We start from the raw sequence: 25,199 nt of genomic DNA on the forward strand, positions 1-25,199 counted from the left end.
CTATGACCCATGGGCAGTAGCCTTCCTGAGGTTCTGGGTTCCCTCACCTCTGGGCAGTGTTGCAAGATGCTTCTTTTTGAAAGCCTTGGTAACTTGCCCCCAGATTTGATTCTGCTAAGATCTAAAGTACTTCTGTAGAGTCTAAAGTAGGGAGTGCATGTGTGCAAAGTTGTTTCAGTCGTGTCCAGTTCTTTGCGACCCTTTGGACTATAGCTCACCAGGCTTCCCTGCCCTTGGGATTCTCCAGGCAAGAATACTGGAGTGGGTTTCCATGCCCTCCTCCAAGGGATCTTCCCGACCCAGGGATCGAACCTGGGTTCGATGTCACCTGCTTTGGCAGGCAGGTTCTTTACCACTAGTGCCACCTGGGAAGCCCAAGGTAGGGAGGGGAAATCCTAATAAAGATTCAATCCTACTTGGAGTATACAAATATGATATTTCTTGCACACTCAAAATTGTGAAGTTAAATTAATCAACAATGCTCCATCATGGTGTAGAATGGCATTTCTTGCATGACTGAAACATGAGTATATTTGATAGAAAATGAGTCTGGTTCCCTCTAAATTCATTCTGCAGAAAGGCATGTTCACTTTTTTGGGATGTGTAGCCACCTCAAAACACCTGGGTCAGGTGGGAGCCTTGGGCTCTCAATCTGCACTCCCAATCCTAGGGAGAAGTGGAGTTTTCAGACCTCTCATATGAAGAAGACTCACCTGAGCAGCTCATTTAAAATGTGTATGTGGGGTTTCCCTGGTGGGTCAGTGGTAAAGACCTCTCCTGCCAATGCAAGAGACAGGGGTTTGGTCCCTGCTGTGGGAAGATCCCATGTGCCACTGAGCAGCTGAGCCTGTGTACCGCAACTACCGGGGCTGTGCTCTAGGACCTGGGAGCTGCTACTGTTGAGCCCACATGCTGCAACTACTGAAGCCTGCACACCTACAGCCTGTGCTCTGCAACAAGAGAAATCACCTCAATGAGAAGCCAATGCACCATAACCAGAGAGAAGCTCCACTCATCACAGCTAGAGAAAGCCTGAATGCAGCAATGAAGACCCAGTGCAACAACAACAACAACAAAAAACTAATGTCTTTTAAAAAATAAAATGTGTGTCTTGGGCCTCCCTGGTGGTCCAGTGGTTAAAAGTCTGCCTTACAATACTGGACACGTGGGTTCAATCCCTAGACTGGGAAGATCCCACATGCCATGGAGCAGCTAAGCTTGTGTACCGCAACTATTGAAGCCTGCAACCCTAGCAACCAGAGCTGGTGCTCTGCAACAAGAGAAACCATGGCAGAGAGAAGCCCGTACACTGAAACTAGAGAGTAGCCTCCACTCACCGCAACTAGAGAAAGCCCAGGAGCAGCAATGAACACCCAGGGCAACCAAAAAATAAATAAGCAAAATAAAATAAAGTGCTTTATCTTCAAGCCCAACACTTAGAGACTCTGACTCAGTAGGTCTAGGGTTGGGACCAGGAATCTGTAGTTTAAATGAATATTCAGGTGATTCTGATACAAATCCCCCAGTTCTACCACACTTTGAGATATGTTGGTCCAGGGTCACCTGATTTGGGAAAGAATACCAAGAAGACCCTGTGGCTGGTGCTCAGCTCTCAGTAGAATTTTGACCCAAATGTCAGTACAGTTACTGACACCCTCTCTACTGGAAGACTAGAGGCACCATTGGTAACAGTGCTGGTCAAATACAGAAAATAAGTAGGATGAGTTGTTGTTTTGATTTCTCATACATGTAAAGTAATTTTTTTTAATTTTTAATTGGAAGATAATTGCATGATAATGTTGTGTTGGTTTTTGCCATACAATAGCATTAATCAGCCATAAGTATATATGTATCCCCTCTCTCTTAAACCTCCCTCCTACCCCTCACCCCATCCCACCCCTCTAGATTGTCACAGAGCACGGGGTTGAGCTCTCTGTGTTATACAGCAACTTTCCACTAGCTATCTATTTTACATATGGTAATGTATATGTTTCAACGCTACTCTCTCCATTTCCCCTGCTGTGTCTACAAGTCTGTTCTCTATGTCTGCTTCTCTATTCCTGCCCTACAAATAAACTACTTAGGAGTAAACCTACCTAAGGAGACAAAAAAACCCTGTATACAGAAAACTATAAGACACTCATGAAACAAATCAAAGATGACATAAACAGATGGAGAGATATATCATGTTCTTGGGTTGGAAGAATCAATATTGTAAAAATGACTATACTACTTAAAGGTATATACAGATTCAGTGCAATCCCTATCAAATTACCAATGGCATTTTTCACAGAACTTGAACAAAACATTTCACAATTTGCATGGAAACACAAAAGACCCCAAATAGCCAAAGCAATATTGAGAAAGAAAAAGGGAGCTGGAGGAATCAACCTTGCTGACTTCAAACTATACTACAAAGCTATAGTCATCAAGACAGTATGTTACTGGCACAAAAACAGAAATATTGACCAATGGAACAAGATACAAAACTGAGAGATAAACCCATGCACCTATGGGCACCTTATCTTTGACAAAGGAGGCAAGCGTATACAATGGAGAATAGACAGTCTCTTCAGTAAGTGGTGCTGGACAGCTATGTGTAAAAGAATGAAATTAGAACACTTCTTAACACCATACACAAAAGTAAAATCAAAATGGAATAAAGACCTACATGTAAGGCCAGAAACTATAAAACTCTTAGAGGAAAACATAGGCAGAACACTCTGACATAAACCACAGCAAGATCTTCTATGACCCATCTCCTAGAGTAATAGAAATAAAAATAAACAAATGGGACCTTATTAAAGTTAAAAGCTTTTGCACAGCAAAGGAAACCATAAACAAGATGAAAAAACAACCCGCAGAATGGAAGAAAATAATTGCAAGTGAAGAAACTGACAAAGGATTAAGCTCCAGAATATATAAGCAGCTCATGCAGTTCAATATTAGGAAAACAAACTGCCCCATCAAAAAATGGGCAGAAGACCTAAACAGACATTTCTCCAAAGAAGTAAATGGTTTTTAACCAAAGAAAGCAAGTTGCTTTAAAGAAGTACCATAAGTATGTATATATTTATTCTCCTTTCTCCTCTGATTCAAGAGGACTCGGTAATTCCACTAATTTCCCTTTTTAAACTTCTAACATGATTCTGAGATTTCAATTCTAATGTGTTTCCTTGCGTCCTGCTTGGCAGCACCTTATCTTTTTATTGTTCAGTCGCTAAGTCATGTCCAAATCTTTGCAGCCTCATGAACTGCAGCACACCACGTCCTTCACTATCTCCTGGAGTTTGCTCAAACTCATGTCTGTTAAGTCGGTGATGCCATCCAACCATCTCATCCTCTGTCATCCCCTTCTCCTCCTGCCCTCAATCTTTCCCAGCAATAGGGTCTTTTCCAGTGACCCTTCAGTTCTTCGCATCAGGTGGCCAAAGTATTAGAGTTTCAACTTCAGCATTAGTCCTTCCAATTTAGGGTTGATCTCCTTTAAGATTGACTGGTTTGATCTCCTTGCAGTCCAAGGGACTCTCAAGAGTCTTCTCCAGCACCACAGTTTGAAAGCATCAGTTCTTGGCTCTCAGCCTTCGTTGTGGTCCAACTGTCACATACATGACACTGAAAAAACCATAGCTTTAAATATGTGAACCTTTGTCTCCAAAGTGATGTCTCATACACTATCTAGGTTTGTCATAGTTTTCCTTCCAAGGAACAAGTGTCTTTTAATTTCATGGCTGCAGTCACCATTGACAGGGATTTGGGAGCCCAAATAAATAAAATTGGTCACTGTTTCCCTTTCTGTTTTCCATGGAGTTATGGGACCAGATGCCATGAACTTAGTTTTAAGTTTAATGTTGAGTTTTAAGCCAGCTTTTTCACTCTCCTCTTTCACCCTCATCAAGAGGCTCTTAAGTTCCTCTTCTTGTTCTTGATGATACCATTAGAGTGGTATCATCTGCATATCTGAGGTTGCTTATAGTTCTCCCAGCAGTCTTGAAGCTCCATTTTCTGTTTCAGAATCTAAGAAATAACTAACGGGAATATCTTCAAAATGAGCCAAGCCCAGTGAGTTCCCAAAGCAGAAGAAATACGGGCAGATGGGCTGATAGATTGGCAGAATCCTTCCTGAATGTAGCCAGGCTGTTTGCCATCTGTCATTAAGAAAGAAGGGAAAATCCTCCTGGATTTTAGAAAACTTTCTTTGCTTGTTTTCCTTGGCCATTGTGCTGCTGGTTTTGTAATCAGAAATTTCCTAAATGATTATTATTAGCTTTGCTCTCAGAGCCCTACATCAGGAGAAAAACCTGGCTTTGTCACTTTTGGAATAAAAAGATCGACTCTGTTTCCCTTGTATATTGTTATAATTTTTGAGCATGTGAACATACTATCAAAAAAAAAAAAAAAAAGAAAAGAAAAAACCATCTGCTGTTTTACACCATCACTGTGACTTGGAGCAAGCTTCTTGTCCTATTTAAGTCTCAGATCTCTCATCTAGAATAAAAGGTGTTTGACCCCAGTCCCTGCCAGCTGTAATATATTATGATATAACATAAATACAGGAAGAAACTCTAAATCCGAGTGTTCCTCATTTTTCCTTGCTGTGATGTTTATAGCTAATGATTAATAATGATATCATGTACTATTGGCATACATGTGTGCCTAGTGTGTGCCAAGCACTTTACCTGCATTACTTCATGCAAATTTCACAAAATGAAAAGTAGATATTATTAATTCCATTTACAGAGGATGAAACACAGACCTCAAAAAGTTAAGTAACCAGTCTGTTTTTTCAGCTAATATGTGGTCAAGCAGGGAATCTAATCCATGTCTTTATTATTCCAAAGCCCATCTTTGTGTTGATTCCATGCCTGCTCAGATTGAAACCTTAGAAGGAAAATATACTTTAGTTTTTGCATTAAAAAAATGTTATAGCAACTTCCTTGGCTTCCTGTACCTCCAACCAGCCCTGTAAGTTCAGTGTCTTAGATTGAGTTCCTTCTGAAGCAGACCTGGCCACAAGCGTGTAGGTGTAAGTCAATTATTTTCGAGGTGATCCCAGGAAGTACTAGTAGGGGAGTGAGAAAGTGAGACAAGCAAAGGAAGGAATCTAGTAAAGGGTGCGCTAATCAGCAGGTAACCACTGTGGAAACCAGGATTCAGCCCCACTAGAGTACTGGGAGATATCTCAGAGTATTCTCAAGGAAGGGCAAGGGAGCGTAGGGATGTACCTATTAATTCCAGTCATCATTGGCTAGAGGCTGATCCTAGTGGGAGGGAGGGCATGGTTAATTCTCCTGCTCTTCCAAGTGGATTCCTGAGGCCAGAGAGAGACCTCCACAAAGAGATGCAGGTGCTTGTGGTTGGAAATGACATGATTTGACCTGGGTTTTTAAAGGATGGTCTATAAACTGTGAAAGTTAAGTGAAGTTACTCAGTCGTGCCTGACTCTTTGCAACCCCATGGACTGTAGCCTACCAGGATTCTCCCTCCATGGGATTCTCCAAGCAAGAGTACTGGAGTGGGTTGCCATTTCCTTCTCCAGGGGATCTTCCCGACCCAGGGATTGAACACGGGTCTCCCACATTCCAGGCAGACGCTTTAACCTCTGAGCCACTAGGGAAGTGAACATAATAGGCATGTTAGTTTTCTATCACTGCTTTAACAGAATACTACAAATCTAGTGGGTGAAAACAACCCCAATTGATTATTTCATTGTTTCTGTAGGGCAAAAGTATGGGATGCTCTGCTCTGGGTTTCACATTGCCAAAGTCATGAAGTCAGCCAGTTGGGCTTTTCTTGGGGGAGTCTGGGGAAAATATACTTCCAAGATCATCCAACTTGTTGGTAGAATCTAGTTTCTTGTGGTTGTCAGACTGGGATCCCCATTTTCTTCTGGCTGTCAGGAGTCATTTTCAGCTGCTGCTACTAAGTCGCTCCAGTCATGTCTGACTCTATGCAACCCCAGAGACTAGTGGCAATTTGCATTCCTTGGTTTATGGCTCTCTTCACTGTCCAAAATGGCAATTTGTCCTCCTCTCTTCAAATCTCTCCGACTTCCCCTTCTGCTTCATCACTTGTTGGCCTACAACTTCTGCCACATTTCTCTGCCTTACTCTTCTGCCACCACTTTACTACTAAGGGTTCATGTGATTACACTGGGCTCACTCAAATTATCCAGGATAATCTCCCTATTTTAAGGTCAATACATTAATAACTGAATTCCATCTGCAAAATCCCTTCCTGACAGTACCTAGATTTGATTGGATAATCAAAATATTTGATTAGATAATCAAAGAGGAGAAGGGAATTTTTTGGGATGGAAGAGGACATCTTTATCATTTTGCCTATCAGAATAGGGACTTGGTCACAGGGATGCAGTACAGGAACCAGGTAAATGGCTAGCCTAAATTAGTGCTGCTGTGCTAAGGCAAATTCTGTTGTGATGTTTTCTCCTCTATAGTAAGTTCCCTATATACGAATAAGTTCCATTCTGAGAGCATGTTCATTAAGTCCAATTTGTTTGAAAGTCAACAAAGTTAGCCAAAGTACCCAACTAACACAGTTGCCTATCTAGTACTGTATTGTAACATGTTTATAATACTTTTCATACAACTAATACAAAAAAAAAAAAAAACACTAAAAATAAAGAAAACATTTTAAATTTTATTTTAACTTTGAAAAGTACAGTAGTACCAGCTACATTGAGTGAGTGAGTGAGTGAAGTCGCTCAGTCGGGTCTGACTTTTTGTGACCCCGTGGACTGTAGCTCCCCAGGCTCCTCCATCCATGGGATTCTCCAGGCAAGAATACTGGAGTGGGTTGCCATTTCCTTCTCCAGGGAACATTACCAGATACATTACCACCGCTTTGACACTTGCTTCTGGAATTGCTGAGCTTGAAATAATAAAGATACTGTACTACTGTACTCGATACATTACTGTACAGTACAAGACACAAACGTGCAACCACTTATAGAGGATGCACACACTTGACAGTGTACACCATACACATGAACTAACTTACATGATTGGTCATGAGAATACACTCTGAATCTTTGAAAGTTCTCATGTAGGAGACTTACTGTACTTAGAACTGGGACTAATTCCCTGAATCCAAGAATGTTACAGACCTTGAAGTGGGGATTAAATACACATAGAGATTTATAGCCTGTAGAATCCCGGACTGGCTCACCTCAGACCAAACAACTAAGAGGAAGGGAGCACAGCCCCATCCATCAGCAGACAAATGGATTAAAGATTTACTGAGCATAGTCCTTCCCACCAGACCAAGACCCAGTTTTCCCCACAGCCAATCTCTCCCATCAGGAAGCTTGCACAAGCCTCTTATCCTCATCCATCAGAGGGCAGACAGAAGAAACAAGAACTACAGCCTCCAGAACAAAAGCCACAATCACAGAAAGCCAACCAATATGATCTTAGGGTTCACAGCCCTGTCATAGCGAAGGTGCTTACATAACTCACTGCAGCTATGAGACGTGTGGTGCAGAGCCAGTGAAGACAGATGGGTCATGGTGGAGAGTTCTGATAATAAGTGGTCCACTGGAGAAGGGAATGACAAACCACTCCAGTATTCTTGCCTCAAGAACCCCATAAACAGTACGAAAAGGCAAAAAGATATGACAAGGGAAGATTAGTCCCCCAGGTCTGTAGATATCCAATATGCCACTCAGAAAGAGCAGAGAAATAGCTCCAGAAAGAATAAAGAGGCTGGGCCCAAACGGAAATGATGCTCATTTGTGGATGTGTCTGGTGGTGAAAGTAAAGTCCAATGCTATAAAGAACAATATTGCGTAGGAACCTGGAATGTTAGGTCCATGAATCAAGGTAAATTGGACATGGTCAAGCAGGAGATGGCAAGAGTGAATATCTACATTTTAGGTATCAGGAGCTAAAACGGATGGGAATGGATCAGATTACCATTATATCTACTACTTGTAGATTCTTGTGGGCAAGAATTCCTTAAGAGAAATGGAGTAGCTCTCATAGTCAACAAGAGTCCGAAATGCAGTAATTGGGTGCAATCTCAAAAATGACAGAATGATCTGTTTGATTCCAAGGCAAACCATTCAATGTCACAGTAATCGAAGTCTATGCCCCCAACCACTAATGCCAAAGAAGCTGAGGTTGAATAGTTGTATGAAGACATATAAGACCTTCTAGAACTAACACCAAAAAATTATGTTCTTTTCATCATAAGGAATTAGAATGCAAATATAGGAAGTCAGGAGATACCTGTAGTAGCAGGCAAGTTTGGCCTTGGAGTACAAAATGAAGCAAGGCAAAGTCTAACAGAGTTTTTCCAAGAGAATGCACTGGTCATAGCAAACACCCTCTTCCAACAACATAAGAGACCACTCTACACATGGACATCACCAGATGGACATCTGATGGAAATCAGATTGTGGAGGTGAAACAATCAACAGTTACTTATTAAATGAATAAATGAAGTCACTTGAAACATGTAAAACATTTGTTAATGTGTCCTACTCATGAGTTTTAGAAAAGTTGGCATCCTAATAAAAATGCATGTACTATTCTGTCCACTTTAATTTTTTGTGATTGTAAAAACAGAAAAGCATCTGGGAAAAGCTGTCAGCCTCAGTGTCTCCTAAAAACAAAATGAGTGCTTCAGTGAGAGGGTTGCTGAGCCTCACCCACATGCCTCACCATCCTGAGAGCCCTGTGGGTAGTCAGATTACAGGAGATCAGAGGGCACCCTTCCAGGGGCATAGTTCCACACTGAAAATAATTAGGCTCAAATATTAGATGCATGGGGCTTCCCTGGTAGCTCAGCTCTTAAAGAATCTGCCTGCAATGCAGGAGACCCTGGTTCAATTCCTGGGTCGGGAAGTTCCCCTGGAGAAGGGATAGGCTACCCACTCCAATATTCTTGGGCTTCTCTGGTGGCTCAGATGGTAAAGAATCTGCCTGCAATGTGGGAGACCTGGGTTCGATCCCTGGGTTGGGAAGATCCCCTAGAGGAGGGCATGGAAACCCTTTCCAGTATTCTTGCCTGGAGAATCCTCATGGACAGAGGAGCCTGGCAGGCTACAGTTCAAGGGATCACAAAGAGACTTGAATGTATGGACTAAGCGCAGCACAGCACAGCATTAGATGCACAGCTAAAATGTTTTTTTATATTTAAAGGCATAAAGAAGATTGTTCAATAAAGAATGACTCTGATTTATAGCATCTGCAAACCCTCTTTAATACTTTATTTTTTGCCACACATTTGGACTTATGGGGATCTTAGTTCATTGACCAGGAATTGAACATGGGTCCTTGGCAGTAAGAGTGGGCAGTCTTAACCACTGGACCACTAGGTAATTCCCTGAAACCATCTTTGAAATATCTTAATCCAACTAATTATTAATCCAATTTATCCAACTAATTATAGGAGGGCTAGCACAAAAGTTGGAAACCATTTTTTTTTTTTTTTTTTTAAGGAAACCAATCTTTGGACATCTAGAAAAAAGAGTCTTGATCTGGAAACCCCACCTGAGTCAACCATCCTGACATTGCCTCTGTGTGTCTTGTCTACACACAATAGTCATCTATGTAAAACACAGGAGTCAGGGTAATCAACCACATTCCTTTCATCTAAATGGCCAGTGTTATAGGTTGAAAAGTTAGTGCTTGTGTGGGGCAGAGCATCTGTAGTTATGAAATGATAAACCTGACAATGAGGAGTTTGCATGCATTATTCAGGAAAGAAACTGAAAGAAGATTTAGGGTTGACTTTCAAAATGGAATTTCCTTGCTCTCTGGGTGTTGGCTTCCTTGGCCTTTGATGGTTAGAAGTTCATTTTGTTGTTCAACAATGTTGATTTTGGAGAGAAAATAGCGTTTGAAAACCCAGAGGTCATTTTCTAGAGACTGTTACATGAATACAGAGGGCAGTTTCATGAAGCCGGCAAGGCTTCATCTCGGCTTCTAATAGATAGGAAGAGAGGAAGAGATGAACAATACATTTTTAAGAAGTTCAGCTTTATTTCCTAAAAAGATGCCTCCAGTCAGTCTGGCTAAAGGTAATTGGCATGGGAACATCTTTATGATTCTAAAAAGTAGAATGTTTTCCTTAATTAAGAAAGTCTTGTGTGACTCGGGGAAAATGAAACAGTTTCTCAGATATGAGTGGACCATAATCCCCACTAAAAAGACCCAAATAAGGGCAGTTGTCTGGAGTATCAGAAATGAGTCATATTCAGAAAACTGAAGCAAAACCATATATTTTTTGCATTTTCTTTGTCTAACAGATAATTTTTTGTTTATAAAATATAATTTTATCTTTGCTACTCTGCTGTCATATAAGGCATAACATCTTCACAAAACTCTTTTGGATCTACCGTCAATGATTAGCAACACACAATAGTGGTCCAACTCTCTAAACAATAATCACTAGACACACAGGATGCCCTCTCACATGCACAAATCTGCATGGAAAAGTACTACATTTTTGACTCAGACTTGTGTACTGTGGCTTATTTCCCCTTTCTAGTGTATTAAGAAATGACATGCAGTCCAATTTGCCAAAAGCAGTGCTTGTATTTTGACATCAACAGGTTACTTCTATTACATGGTGAAGTGAATACCAGTACTTCAAAAGCAGCAGGTGTAAGTGAAGTGAATTTTTATTGGGAAGAGAAGTTGTCAACTTAAATAGCAGCAAATGAAGAGCGTATAAGGAAACTCTCTGTTGTCATAGATACACCAGACCTCCATCATATGTGACACAGGAGGCATTTCAGTTTGTGATCCCCAGCCCAGAAATGTTGAATGATTTTCCATTCAATCTGATGCTTTTGGATTCCTACCAGTAAGGAATACATTAAGAATATGGAAAGCTGCTTACTGAAAGGAAACCCTTGAAGAAAAGTAAGAGATGACATATAGAAATTAAGAAGCTATGGGGACTTACCTGGTGGTCCAGTGGCTAAGACTTCATGTTCCCAGTGCAGGGAATCTGGGATCAATCCCTGGTCAGGTAACTAGATACTGCTGCTGCTGAGTCACTTCAGTCGTGTCTGACTCTGTGTGACCCCATAGACGGCAGCCCACCAGGCTCCCCCGTCCCTGGGATTCTCCAGGTAAAAACACTGGAGTGGGTTGCCATTTCCTTCTCCAATGCATGAAAGTGAAAAGCGAAAGTGAAGTCGCTCAGTCGTGTCGGACTCTTCATGACCCCATGGACTGCAGCCTACCAGGCTCCTCCGTCCATGGGATTTTCCAGGCAAGAGTATTGGAGTGGGGTGCCATTGCCTTCTCCACATTAAAAAGCTAAAATTTGGTAAATCCAACCTTAGCAAGTTTGGTGCAGATATGGAACGTTGGAAACTCCTGTCTCACTGGTAGGAGTACAAATTGGCTCAAGCAGTTTGAATTTGACAGTACTTAAATTATAGGGGAAAAAATCACCTTCGTTCAGGCAAGTGTTATGAATGGACGTATTACTACTGGCTAAAGATACTATTCAGTAAAGAGAAGGAGGTATTTATACAGTTTTAAGGTAACAGCCTAAAGATAACTTATTCATTACAGATGGGGAGAGGTGCCTTTACATAGAGGAAATCTGACAGATACCGCCTTAAGTCTACTGATCAAACTTAATGTCACCAATAAGGCATCAAATTGAATCATGTGTCTCTTTATATGATATCATGCTTAGGAAAGATACAAATTATCAATGTGATACTCTTCTGTGTTGGGCAGTGCTCAAGGTAAAGAAGACCTTTATTACTTACTTTATTACTGTTGGTTTTAATCCATTTTGAGGATCTCAGATTCTGTATTTTCTTGTCAGTTTAGTAATTCATTTAAGAAAAAGGCTTTTACATTCCATTCAGTATCTTGGTTGTTTTAACGTGGAGAGTCTTTCAAAGTTTCTAACTCATCAAATTACCAGGACTGGGAAACAGGATGGTTTCTTTTGAAAATATCTAACTCTGCACTTACTTTTGTGTGTCACTTAGATTCATAGAGCCCTTTTGCCTAATAATGCAGCACCATGTGGGAAGGGCTATAAAAAAAAAAACCAAAAAAACCCTTTTATTCAATAATATGGCTCTTGAGAACTTATTCTAAGGAAATAATTTAGTAGCAACAAAACACTTGGCACAAATCGTAATTTGATTTGGACAACCAAATACTGGAAACAACCTAAATGCCCATTGGGGAAATCATTTACTCTGCAACCAATAAAACACTCATTATGAAGACTGTGATAACACAGATGATGGTTCTGATGATAAATTTTAAAAGTGAACATAAAATTTGCTTATAGGCCAATCACAACTTCTAGAAAAACATGTGCACATAAGATTAAGATGGTACTGTGAAATGGAATTTTTCCTGCGATAGCAGTAAACAAGGATGTCACAGTCTTCATTGGGATTCCAGCCTCCTAAAGGTACATTTCTGAGCCCAGGAAGAACAATGCCGCTATCCAGCAGCTATCCAGCAGCCACCAGTTATCCCCCACGGTAAGTAGTAAGCGCTGAGGAGCTGGGTGTGGGAGCGAGCAGGATGTGAGAAAGCGCAAAGGCAGCCATCAGGCCACATCCGAATTTCTCATTTACAGTAAGGGGTGGTGGATGTGGCGGATGACTACCTCTTGTGTTTTTCACGTCCCTCCAGCTCCTCAAGCTGCCGTTAGCGTGAGGTGGTTGTTAATATAATCATACATAATGGCCTGCCTCGGGGAATCCTGCCCCCTTCCCTGACATTTTTAAAAATTTTATTTTTTAATTGAAGGATTATTGCTTTACAGAATTTTGTTGTTTTCTGTCAAACCTCAACATGAATCTATATAACTTCCTTTGTTCAGCTCAGTTCAGTTCAGTTCAGTTCAGTCGCTCAGTCGTGTCCGACTCTTTGAAACCCCATGAATCGCAGCATGCCAGGCCTCCCTGTCCATCACCAACTCCCGGAATTCACTCAGACTCAAGTCCATTAAGTCAGTGATGCCATCCAGCCATCTCATCCTCTGTCGTCCCCTTCTCCTACTGCCCCCAATCCCTCCCAGCATCAGAGTCAGCTCTTCGCATGAGGTGGCCAAAGTACTGGAGTTTCAGCTTCAGCATCATTCCCTCCAAAGAAATCCCAGGGCTGATCTCCTTCAGAATGGACTGGTTGGATCTCCTTGCAGTCCAAGGGACTCTCGAGAGTCTTCTCCAACACCACAGTTCAAAAGCATCAATTCTTTGGTGCTCAGCCTTCTTCACAGTTCAACTCTCACATCCATACATGACCACAGGAAAAACCATAGCCTTGACTAGACGGACCTTTGTTGGCAAAGTAATGTCTCTGCTTTTGAATATGCTATCTAGGTTGGTCATAACTTTCCTTCCAAGGAGTAAGCATCTTTTAATTTCATGGCTGCAGTCACCATCTGCAGTGATTTTGGAGCCCAAGAAAATAAAGTCTGACACTGTTTCCACTGTTTTCCCATCTATTTCCCATGAAGTGATGGGACCGGATGCCGTGATCTTCATTTTCTGAATGTTGAGCTTTAGGCCAACTTTTTCACTCTCCTCTTTCACTTTCATCAAGAGGCTTTTTAGTTCTTCTTCACTTTCTGCCATAAGGGTGGTGTCATCTGCATATCTGAGGTTATTGATATTTCTCCCGGCAATCTTGATTCCAGCTTGTGTTTCTTCCAGTCCAGCGTTTCTCATGATGTACTCTGCATAGAAGTTAAATAAGCAGGGTGACAATATACAGCCTTGACGTACTCCTTTTCCTATTTGGAACCAGTCTGTTGTTTCATGCCCAGTTCTAACTGTTGCTTCCTGACCTGCATACAGATTTCTCAAGAGGCAGGTCAGGTGGTCTGGTATTCCCATCTGTTTCAGAATTTTCCACAGTTGATTATGATCCACACAGTCAAAGGTTTTGGCATAGTCAATAAAGCATAAATAGATGTTTTTCTGGAACTCTCTTGCTTTTTCCATGATCCAGCGGATGTTGGCAATTTGACCTCTGGTTCCTCTGCCTTTTCTAAAACCAGCTTAAACATCAGGAAGTTCACAGTTCACGTATTGCTGAAGCCTGGCTTGGAGAATTTTGAGCATTACTAGCGTGTGAGATGAGTGCAATTGTGCGGTAGTTTGAGCATTCTTTGGCATTGCCTTTCTTTGGGATTGGAATGAAAACTGCCCTTTTCCAGTCCTGTGGCCACTGCTGAGTTTTCCAAATGTACTGGCATATTGAGTGCAGCACTTTCACAGCATCATCTTTCAGGATTTGAAATAGCTCAACTGGAATTGCATCACCTCCACTACCTTTGTTCGTAGTGATGCTTTCTAAGGCCCACTTGACTTCACATTCCAGGATGTCTGGCTCTAGGTTAGTGATCACACCATCGTGATTATCTGGGTCGTGAAGATCTCTTTTGTACAGTTCTTCTGTATATTCTTGCCACCTCTTCTTAATATCTTCTGCTTCTGTTAGGTCCATACCATTTCTATCCTTTATCAAGCCCATCTTTGCATGAAATGTTCCCTTGGTATCTCTAATTTTCTTGAAGAGATCTCTAATCTTTCCCATTTTGTTGTTTTCCTCTATTTCTTTGCATTGATTGCTGAAGAAGGCTTTCTTATCTCTTCTTGCTATTCTTTGGAACTCTGCATTCAGATGCTTATATTTTTCCTTTTCTCCTTTGCTTTTTGCTTCTCTTCTTTTCACAGCTATTTGTAAGGCCTCCCCAAACAGCCATTTTGCTTTTCTGCATTTCTTTTCCATGATGATGGTCTTGATCACTGTCTCCTGTACAATGTCACGAACCTCATTCCATATTTCATCAGGCACTCTATCTATCAGATCTAAACCCTTAAATCTATTTCTCACTTCCACTGTATAATCATAAGGGATTTGATTTAGGTCATACCTGAATGGTCTAGTGGTTTTCCCTACTTTCTTCAATTTCAGTCTGAATTTGGTAATAAGGAGTTCATGATCTGAGCCAGTCAGCTCCCGGTCTTGTTTTTGTTGACTGTATAGAGCTTCTCCATCTTTGGCTGCAAAGAACATAATCAATCTGATTTCGGTGTTGACCATCTGGTGATGTCCATGTGTAGAGTCTTCTCTTGTGTTGTTTGGAAGAGGGTGTTTGCTTTGACCAGTGCATTTTCTTGGCAAAACTATTAGTCTTTGCCCTGCTTCATTCTGTATTCCAAGGCCAAATTTGCCTGTTACTCCAGGTGTTTCTTCACTTCCTACTTTTGCATTCCAGTCCCCTATAATGAAAAGAACATCTTTTTTGGTTTTAGATCTAAAAGGGAACCCTGCCCCCATCACCTGACATTTTTAAAAATTTTATTTATTTTTTAATTGAAGGATTATTGCTTTACAGAATTTTGTTGTTTTCTGTCAAACCTCAACATGAATCTATATAACTTCCTTTGTTCAGCTCACAGGGAGATAATCTGACCCTGCCCATCTGTGAATGGCTGCCAGAATGAAAAGATTAACACATTCCTTCCCTGAGGTTGGCCATTCCAGGAGATATTTGCAAGATAATGGCCTTCACTTCCTAAGATCCTCCCTCTCTTTGTTCTACAAAGGAACCTGGCATTCAGGCCCCAACACAATGGTTATTTTGAGACATTAGTCTGCCATCTTCTCAGTCAGCTGGCTTTCCAAATGAGGTTATCTCAACGCCTTGCCTCAACACCTTGTCTCTTGGATTCACTGGCCTGTCATGTGGCAAGCAAAGGGAACTTGGACTAGTAACAGAATGAAAGTAGAGGAAACGAAAACACGTTTACTCTTAGCTATTCACTGTGCTGTTTAATCGGCCTTTAGTCTTTCTCGTCAGCTCAAGCTAGGATGTGGGTCTGAGTTTAAGTCCTTGTTTGGCCACTTAGAAAGTGACCCTGGGCAAGATACTTGTATTCTTTAAGCCTCCATTTCTTCATTTGTAAAACAGGGATATTAATGTACACCCCACTTGTCTTGCAAGTGTTTTGCAAGGCCTCTAACCTAAACATAGTTAAGTCACTATTATCTTTATGTTGGTAAACTATTCTGAGATATGATAACAAAAATGTTTGGTATAATTCCACTGGGATATTCCAAGTTCAAAAGATGGAATTAAAAGGCCTTATCCTTAAAAAGTGACTTCCTTCCTACTTTTGCATCCCCATTCATCACCACCAAGCCCTCATGAAATGGCAAGTTTTGCATGGTTAAAAATAAATCTTTTTGAGTATTTGACATCCACATATTCAAACCATATTTTGAAAAACTTGCTATATTTGTCCTGTCCCTATAGAAATCAGGGAGATATTATAGAAGAGAGAGAGGACTGCACATTTTTTTCAGCAAGTATTGCATCTTTTACAGAATGTCCCAACATCAATTCCTGTGAGAGAGATTAGTAGCCAAGGATTAATGGCTATAAAGAGTACTAAGATGTGGATGAATGGGGCAGTCAAAATGGAGCTCCTTGTGTGAGAACAAATGGATGCTCTAAATAAAAAGATAGGAGGTTGTGAAAAATTGGTGGGTGTAAAAATTGTTGCAATGGATTCTGGGGGAAACTTTGTCAATAGTTATCAGACTTTTACCAATTGACCCAGCAATTCCATTTCTTTCTTCAGAAATATTCATGTAGATAAACATATAATAAGTTGTTCATTGCAGTAATAACAACAAAAAGAAAAAAAAATCAGAAACAACCTAAATGGTAGTACATATAGGTCATCAAAATACTATACCACCATTAAAAATGTTAATGTAGGCATACATTTTTGGTGAATTTGGCTTAGGTCTTCAGCAACTGACTTTTTAACATTGCTCACAGAATTGGACTTCGCTGCTTAAGTCTCTGACCTCACATGGCCAACACAAGGTTTGTCCAGCAGGGGCAATGCCTTGTACCATATATCACTGAGTAGGACACAAATTCTCTACGGACAAGCAAATCCCAAAGAGAAGAGAGGGAGGGACTGAAACACTGTGGGGTCAACTCCTTCTCATGATCTCTCCAATAAGAGAAGATGGACAGTTGCTGGAAAAATTTCTCTAGTGAACATCTCATCACAATAGCCCTTTGCCTGAGTCTCTAGTGTTGCACTCATTTCATGCCCTCTCAAGTATAATATCTATTTCATCTACTTTCTGCAACAGTTAGCACAGTGGCTGATACAAGAAAAATAAAAGGCTCAGTAACAGCTGGGTGAGTTAACTAATAGCACCACTGAAAATGAGAATAGCAGACCTCATAGAGTGAGCCAAGTATTGACATCATCCTGAAAGCTGATTTAGTATATGAAGATAGCAGTTATTTAGAATGTGAGGAATGCGGGTTATGGTCAGTAAGAAAATATCTTTGTATTGTCTTTGTTGTTGTTGTTTAGTTGCTAAGCATGTCCTACTCTTGTGCAACCCCTTTGACTGTAGCCCTCCAGGCTCCTCTGTTCATGAGATTTCCCAGGCAAGAATACTGGAGTGGGTTTCCATTTGGTCTAGGGTATCTTCCCAACCCAGAGACCAAGCCTGAGTCTTCTGCATTGGCAGGTGGATTCTTTACCACTGAACCACCAGGGAAGCCCTTTGTATTATCTTACCCAACCATATTACAGGTTCCACATGTCACTGAGGCTTTTTTCTTTTTCTTTCTTCTGTTTTTCTCTGTTGTATGCAATCTTTCTGTTCTTCAGACTGTGTAATTCTTATTCAGCTAACTTCATGTTCATTCATTCTCTTTGGTCATCTCCAATCTACTGTTAAGTCCAGTCAGTGAATTTAAAAATTTTAGACATGTTGTTTTCTAGTTCTAGAACACCCATACTTTCTTGTAGTTTCCATTTCTCTGTGGAGATTTCCTATTTGTTTGTTAATTATGATCATGTTTTCCTCTACAGTATTGAAAATAATTATAATAGCTAACCTAAAATTTTTGTCTCAGTTTCCAACACCTGAGTTATTTTGGAAACAGTCTCTATTACACTGCCTTTTTTTAAAAAAGTGTAGATCATATATTCTGGTTTATTCATATGTACAATAATTTTTTGGTGCTATCTGAACATTTTGAACTGTTCATTGTGAAAAAATAAGTTCAACTGGATTCCCTGAGGTGTATGGAATATTTTTTTCTATCAGGCAGGCAACTCAATCAAACTCACACTCCAAACTCACTGCTTCATAATGGGCAGCAGCATAAATCTTTGTTCAATTGTTTGAACCTTAGTTATATGCTTGACATCTGCCATTCACACAGTAGTTCATGAGTAGCTAGAGATGTGGGGACATTATATACAGAATTTGGGACTCCATTTCTCTGGACTTCTCCTTTTCTAGAATTTTTCCTTCTAGTTGTTATGGTTGCCCTAAACGTTGCCTTCTGATTCTTCAGGTCAGTAAGATTTTAGATTTCCTATCTAAGTTTTAGCCTTGTTTGAAGCAAAAAGTTGACAAAAATGGGAACATTTTTTATCTCGGTGCTATTCCCTTCCTCCAAGTATAGATGACACCCCTCCCCACCCGGATGTCTACTTGCTTTGGGTTGCTCTCCAGAGTCCATAATTTATGGTTGTAAATAAATTCTTCAACTCTTGAAGAACTGAGTTGAAAGGACTACTTCTCCATAATTGGAAGTTTGAATCCTCTAGATATAACTGGACTTTAAATAGTGTTCTTCTTTGGAAAGGACTTATAGCTACTTCATGTGTACCTTCTTAGTTTCTGTTTTTCTCAGCCATAAACTTATTTCCTAGTTTCTTAGTCAGGTATCTTTCTGCTTGAAGGTTCAGTGATTGTTATCAAGTGTCCTCTGTATCATTAAATATAATTCCCTTCATTTGTATTTATAAAAAGGAATATGTATTTTTGTTTATTAGAGAAGACAGTATGCATGCATGTATGCATGCTAAGTTGCTTCAGTCATGTCTGACTCTTTGCAACCCTATGGACTGCAGCCCGCCAGGCTCCTCTGTCCATGGGATTCTCCAGGCAAGAATACTAGAATGGGTTGCCCAACCAGGAATTGAACTGGAAGATGTCTCTTATATAAGTCTCCTGCACTGGCAAGCAGGTTCCTAAAGACAGTATGCTGCTGCTAAGTCGCTTCAGTCGTGTCCGACTCTGTGCGACCCCATAGACGGCAGCCCACCAGGCTCCCCTGTCCCTGGGATTCTCTAGGCAAGAGTACTGGAGTGGGGTGCCATTGCCTTCTCCAAAGACAGTATAGTATAATTTAAAAAAGTACTTGGTCTTCTCAGCCAGGGAATAAAGGTTAGTATCTCAGGTTCTCACTTATTAACTTAAGGACCTTGACAAACTCATTTATTCTGGACAAGTAACAGTTTTCTAATTTGTAGGACAAAGTTCAGTTCAGTTCATTCGCTCAGTTGTGTCCGACTCTTTGTGACCCCATGAACCACAGCACGCCAGGCCTCCCTGTCCATCACCAACTCCCGGAGCCTACCCAAACTCATGTTCTTTGAGTCGGTGATGCCATCCAACCATCTCATCCTCTGTCGTCCCTTCTCCTCCTGCCCTCAATCTTTCTGAGCATCAGGGTCTTTTCAAATGAGTCAGCTCTTCTCATCAGGTGGCCAAGTATTGGAGCTTCAGCTTCAACATCAGTCCTTCCAATGAACATTCAGGACTGATCTCCTTTAGGGTGGACTGGGTGGATCTCCTTGCAGTCCAAAGGACTCTCAAGAGTCTTCTCCAACACCACAGTTCAAAAGCATCAATTCTTTGGTGCTCAGCTTTCTTTATAGTCTAAATCTCACATCCATACATGACTACTGGAAAAACCATAGCCTTGACTAGATGGACCTTTGTTGGCAAAGTAATGTCTCTGCTTTTCAATATGCTGTCTAGGTTGGTCATAACTTTCCTTCCAAGAAATAAGTATCTTTTAATTTTATGGCTGCAGTCACCATCTGCAGTGATTTTGGAGCCCCCACAAAAAGTTAATAGCATCTATTTTAGGATAAGAGATAGCTTACATAGATTGGCCTGGTGTCTGACACAAAACAGGTGCTCAGAAAATAGTAGCAATGGCATTTTTAAAGATAGGCTTCATTTTTAGAGTACTTTTAGGCTCATAGGAAAACTGAGCTCAATGTACAGAGCTTCCATATAACTCCTTACCGCTTCCCATGCACAACCTACCCCATCATCCATAGGCCCCATCACTCTAGGGTACATTTTTTACAATTGATGAACCTACGTTGACAAATCATTGTATCACTGTCACCCAAAGTTCGAAATATACCTTAGGGTTCACTGTTGGTGCCATACATTCTATGGGTTTGGACGAATTTCTAATGATATGTATCCACCATTGTGATGTTATACAGAATAGTTTCACTGCCCTAAAGAGCCTCTGTGTCTCCAAACCTGTGGCAATCAATAATCTTTTTTTTGTCTCCATAGTTTAATCTTTTCTAGAATTTCATATAGTTGGAATCATATAATATGTAATCTTGAAAGATGGTTTCTTTCACTTAGTAATATATATTCAAGTTTTTTTTCATATCTTTTCATGGTTTGATAGTGCATTTCTTTTTAGTACTTTCTACTTTCTGAGTGTACCATAGTTTGTTTATCCATTCACCTACTGAAGGAAACGTTGATCATTTTCAGGTTTTGACAAATGTGAATAAAGCTGCTATAAACATCTGTGTGCAGGTTTTTATGTGGACATAAGTTTTCAATTCATTTGAATAAATACCAACAAACAAGATTGTTGGATCATATGATAAGGGTATATTTAGTTCTGTAAGGAACTGCCAAACTGCCGTTCAAAATAGCTGTATAGTTTTGTACTTCCATTAGCAATGAGAAAGTTCGTGTAACTCCACGTCCTCACCAGCATTTGGTTTTGTCACTTTGAGTATTATATTTTATGTAATCTTCCCTAGTTTTTCCTTGTTCAAGGAAGATAACAGATAACAGAGAAAGAATATATAATGGCAATGCTATCTTTTATTTGTAGTCCATCAATTAACGAGATGTTCTTGTCACAGTTGATATTACTAACTCTGATCCTCTTCTCCCACTACCAGCACCACCCCTGCTGCTGATGTATACAAGAAAGAAAGGAAGTTTTCCTATGTCTCAGGCTTGCATTGGTTATGTCATTCTTAGGTTCCCTGTAAGTGAAGCATGACTTTTGCTTCGATTAAATGAAATATTGCTCTGCATTATTACCAAACTATTTGAAGTGTCATATCTCCTGAATTAAATCATAAGCTCTTGTAGAGCAAAACTTGTATTTATGGATGCTAGTGTCACACCATAGCACATATCATATGTCCTTACGTATTGTTACATGAATTGATTCTTTCTAAATTAAAGGTAACTCTCACAGTAGTCCATATACATCATTAATTCCTCATCTGACACCCAGACCCTCATCTGTGGAAAGTGAATTGAATCAGCATAGGAGTTAGAGATGGATGACCATGTACCACAGTTATGGTTGTTGGAGAGTCTCCTATGTCATCAGTTGCCTCCCAGGCCTTCTCTTCTTGTGGACAATATGCGGAACAAGAGAAAATTCAGCAGATAAATTTGCTCAATGCACAAATTCTTTGTCACCTCTTACAGTTCACAAATGAAAAAGGCCAGAACATCCAATGCCTTGTAAATTGTCTGATATATAAAAGGCACTAAATAAATGTTTGTTGAAAAAATACATAAATGAATGAATGAGTTCTTACCTTTAGATAATTTAACAGGCACAGTAGTGGACCTCCGCAAATGCTCAAACTCAAATTCTTGGAATTTGTCTGTTGCATGAAATGGCAAGAGAGAATTTCCTGATGTAATGAAGGGTATGGACCTCGAGATTGTGAGGTTATTCTGGATTACCTATGTGGGCCCAGTCTAATCACATGAGATCTTAAAGGCAGAAAACATGTCCTGGCTAAGTTATAAAAGGATGAGATAGAGAGGAAAAGAGAAAAGAGTCAAAGTGAGAGAAGGAGTTTACCCACTATTGCTGGCTTTGAAGATGGAGGAAGGGAGCCACAAACCTAGGAAAGTGAATAGCCTTGAGAAACTGGAAAAAGCCCTGAGTTGACGGCAAGTAAGAAATCAGGAACCTTAGCTAAAGCACAAGGAGCTGAATTCTATCAACAGCTCGAATGAGCAGGGAAGTGGCTCTTCCCCTAGAACCTTCAGAAAGGAATGCAGCCCTGTGACACCTTGATTTTAGCCAGGAGAGACCTGTCAGACTTCTGACCTACAAGACTATAAGATAATACATTTATGGTCATTTATTACTGCATCAATGGAAAGTTAACAAAGAAAGACTTAAGTGAGAGTGAGTGAGCTCTTCCCTGAAAATTTTGCAGGTGTCTGGGCCTACGCCAGACAAACTTCTCAGAAGATTAGCTGATTGTGCAGCAAACTATTATGTCTAGTTCTCCAGCTTCACTTTCTTAGGCTCACTGTATGTCCAGTATATCCACAGGAAAGTCAAACCTGGATGCTGAGTAGCTGGGAAGAAAAGATGGATTGGAAATGAGTTGTGCTCCAAACAAGAAGACAAGAGGTAGGATCCCGGCCTCTTTCTCATGTCTAAGGCTGCAATCTTATGAATGTTTTCCCTTTGCAGCTGTCAGTGACAGTCCAGTAACGTGATGGGACCTGGTTATTACAGTAATAATGGCTCTGGCGTCCAAGGACTCCAATGTCCCATAGGACTCATTGAACAAAACTGGCTGGAAATGAGCTTAAATGGGGAATTTCCTGAACATATTCCCCACTGTTACAAAGTTGCGTTGGCTTCCTCACCTACAATTATGCCAAGCAGTCACACTACACGGTCTCTAGGGACACGATATTACTAATTGCTTTCAATATAAGCAGTTTCTTAATAGACATTTATACTAAATGCAAAAGAGATGATGGCTTTTTCACCAGAAGTGGAATTGGCTACCCAACTGGAAAAGAAGACAGGAAGAGGGTAACATAGGAGACTCTCCACCAATCATAACTGTGGTGTGTGTGTTCTGGCCACAGTTGGTATTGCTGACTCTGATCCTCGTCTCCCACCTCAAGAAGACAAGGAAAGGATCATCTCCAAGAAATGGACAGTAATCCCCACTAAGTGTATCAGCACCTGACTCTTCATTGTACATTTCTTTATTTTACTTCTCAGCACTGACAGGGCCTTTATTTCAGAATGTAAATTTGATGAGTGTTAAGTCATGTCTCTGAGAATTTGATCTAAGGATAATTTGTTCTTTGGACAAAGAAGACATAGTTTGGAGCTTGGGGTCATGTGGTTGACCTAACTAGGTAAGAATAGTTAGTAACAGCAGTGAGGTATGACTCAAATTCTGTCAAATGGCCAGAGTATTGACCAGAAACAAGTGTTCTCTGGCTCATCTCACAACTTGAAAATTTCTTCAAAAATTTTAAATGTAGATATTTAGTTCCTGAGCCATCAAGGCACAATTATTATTAATATTAGCTAAATTCCTTGGTGACTTTTACACATTATTATGGGCTCCCTTGTAGCTCAGTCGGTAAAGAGTCTGCCTGCAATGCAGGAGACCAAGGTTCGATTCCTGGGTCAGAAAGATCCCCTGGAGAAAGAAATGACAATCCACTCCAATATTCTTGCCTGGAGAATCCCATGGACAGAGGAGCCTGGCAGGCTACAGTCCATGGGGTCACAAGAGTCAGACACAACTTAGCAACTAAACCACCACCACATATTATCATAACTGACAGTGGATCTAAGCCAGCAAACTGGGCCACATATGATTGTTTGACAGTCTCCACACTGCTAAAATACTTGTTTCATAAATATAGTAGAATTTATTTGCAGTTTTGACCCAGATAGAAGTCTAGAGCTCTTCCCAGAATAAATCTGTGTTTTCCAGTTTGCTACTATACAGAGGGTTCTAAATTCACTTGGCAATTTAGACCTATTTATATGTGACCAGTGAGTCTATTTCACTTCTCCATACCATAAGCATTAATATACCTACCAACTCTAAAATACCTGTGCTTAATTTGACAAGGAAGTACCCCAAGGTAGGATATCATTATGTTAATGCTTAGATAGTTATAATTATTGGTAGATAATAATGATCTGTCTTCTCTGTTTGAAAGACAAGAGTTAAAACGGGCCTATCCAAGTTTTGGATTTAATGTGGAAATAGATGAGAAAGAGGACTCCAAGGTGGCTTTCAGTGTCTACATTGGGTAGTAAATGGTTATGTTAGTGAAGACAGAAAATAAAAGAGGATTACTGGTATGTAAGGGAAGATAATGAACTCACATTTTAACATGCTGAGCTTGAGGATGGGAGATATCCAAGGCAATTTGCCCAATAAGCAGTTGGAATCAAAGGTCTGGAGCTTAAGAGAGAAGCATAGCCTAGAGGTGGGAGGATTGTAAAATGGTATAGATGCTCTGGAAAATAGTTTGGCAGTTTCTTAAACTAAACATGTACTTACCATACAACTCAGGAATTAAAGCATTTATCCCAGGGTTGGGGGGAAACATGTTTACACAACAACTTGTAATTGAATATTTTTAGAAGCTTTATTCATTAAAAACTGGAAGCAATCCAATGTCCTTTAATGAGTATGGTTAAGCACATTTGGTATATCCATTCAATATATACCATGGACTATTTACTCAGCCATTAAAAAAAAAAGAATGAAATTTTGCCATTTGTAACAATATGGATGGACTTGGAGGGTATTACACTTAGTGAAACAAGTCAGATAAAGACAAATGTTATATCTTATTATATCTTATTATTATATATATTATATAAGATATATTATATCTTATTATTTATATGTGAAATCTAAAAACAAGTGAATGGATACAATAAAACAGAAACAGAAGCAGCTTCATTTGTAATAGCCCCTTAACAGGAAGCAAACCAAATGTCCATCAATAAGTGAATGCATAAACAAATTGTTGTTATGCATAAAATGAAAGGTGGCTCAGAGGTTAAAGCATCTGCCTGCAATGCAGGAGACCTGGGTTCAATCCCTGGGTCAGGAAGATCCCCTGGAGAAGGAAATGGCAACCCACTCCAGTATTCTTGCCTGGACAATCCCATGGACGGAGGAGCCTGGTAGGCTACAGTCCATGGGATCACAAAGAGTCGAACACGACTGAGTGACTTCACTTCACTTCATAAAATGAAATGCTACTCAGCAATAAAAATAATTAAATTATTGATAGACACAG

General features: G+C 40.2%; 1 protein-coding gene across 1 annotated transcript in view; it reads right to left on the reverse strand.

Moving 5' to 3' along the window:
- Positions 1 to 12,733: 12,733 nt before the first annotated feature.
- LOC139176365 (uncharacterized) overlaps positions 12,734 to 25,199 on the reverse strand; it is a 33,071-nt gene continuing 20,605 nt past the window's right edge. The window contains exon 2 of the mRNA XM_070768123.1: positions 12,734 to 15,250. Coding sequence (XP_070624224.1) covers positions 14,040 to 15,071 — 1,032 coding nt within the window. The 5' untranslated portion in view covers positions 15,072 to 15,250 and the 3' untranslated portion in view covers positions 12,734 to 14,039. The remainder of the gene's footprint in view (positions 15,251 to 25,199) is intronic.

The sequence above is a fragment of the Bos indicus genome, chromosome 16 (genome assembly GCF_029378745.1).
Source record: "Bos indicus isolate NIAB-ARS_2022 breed Sahiwal x Tharparkar chromosome 16, NIAB-ARS_B.indTharparkar_mat_pri_1.0, whole genome shotgun sequence".
Taxonomy (NCBI): Eukaryota; Metazoa; Chordata; class Mammalia; order Artiodactyla; family Bovidae; genus Bos; species Bos indicus.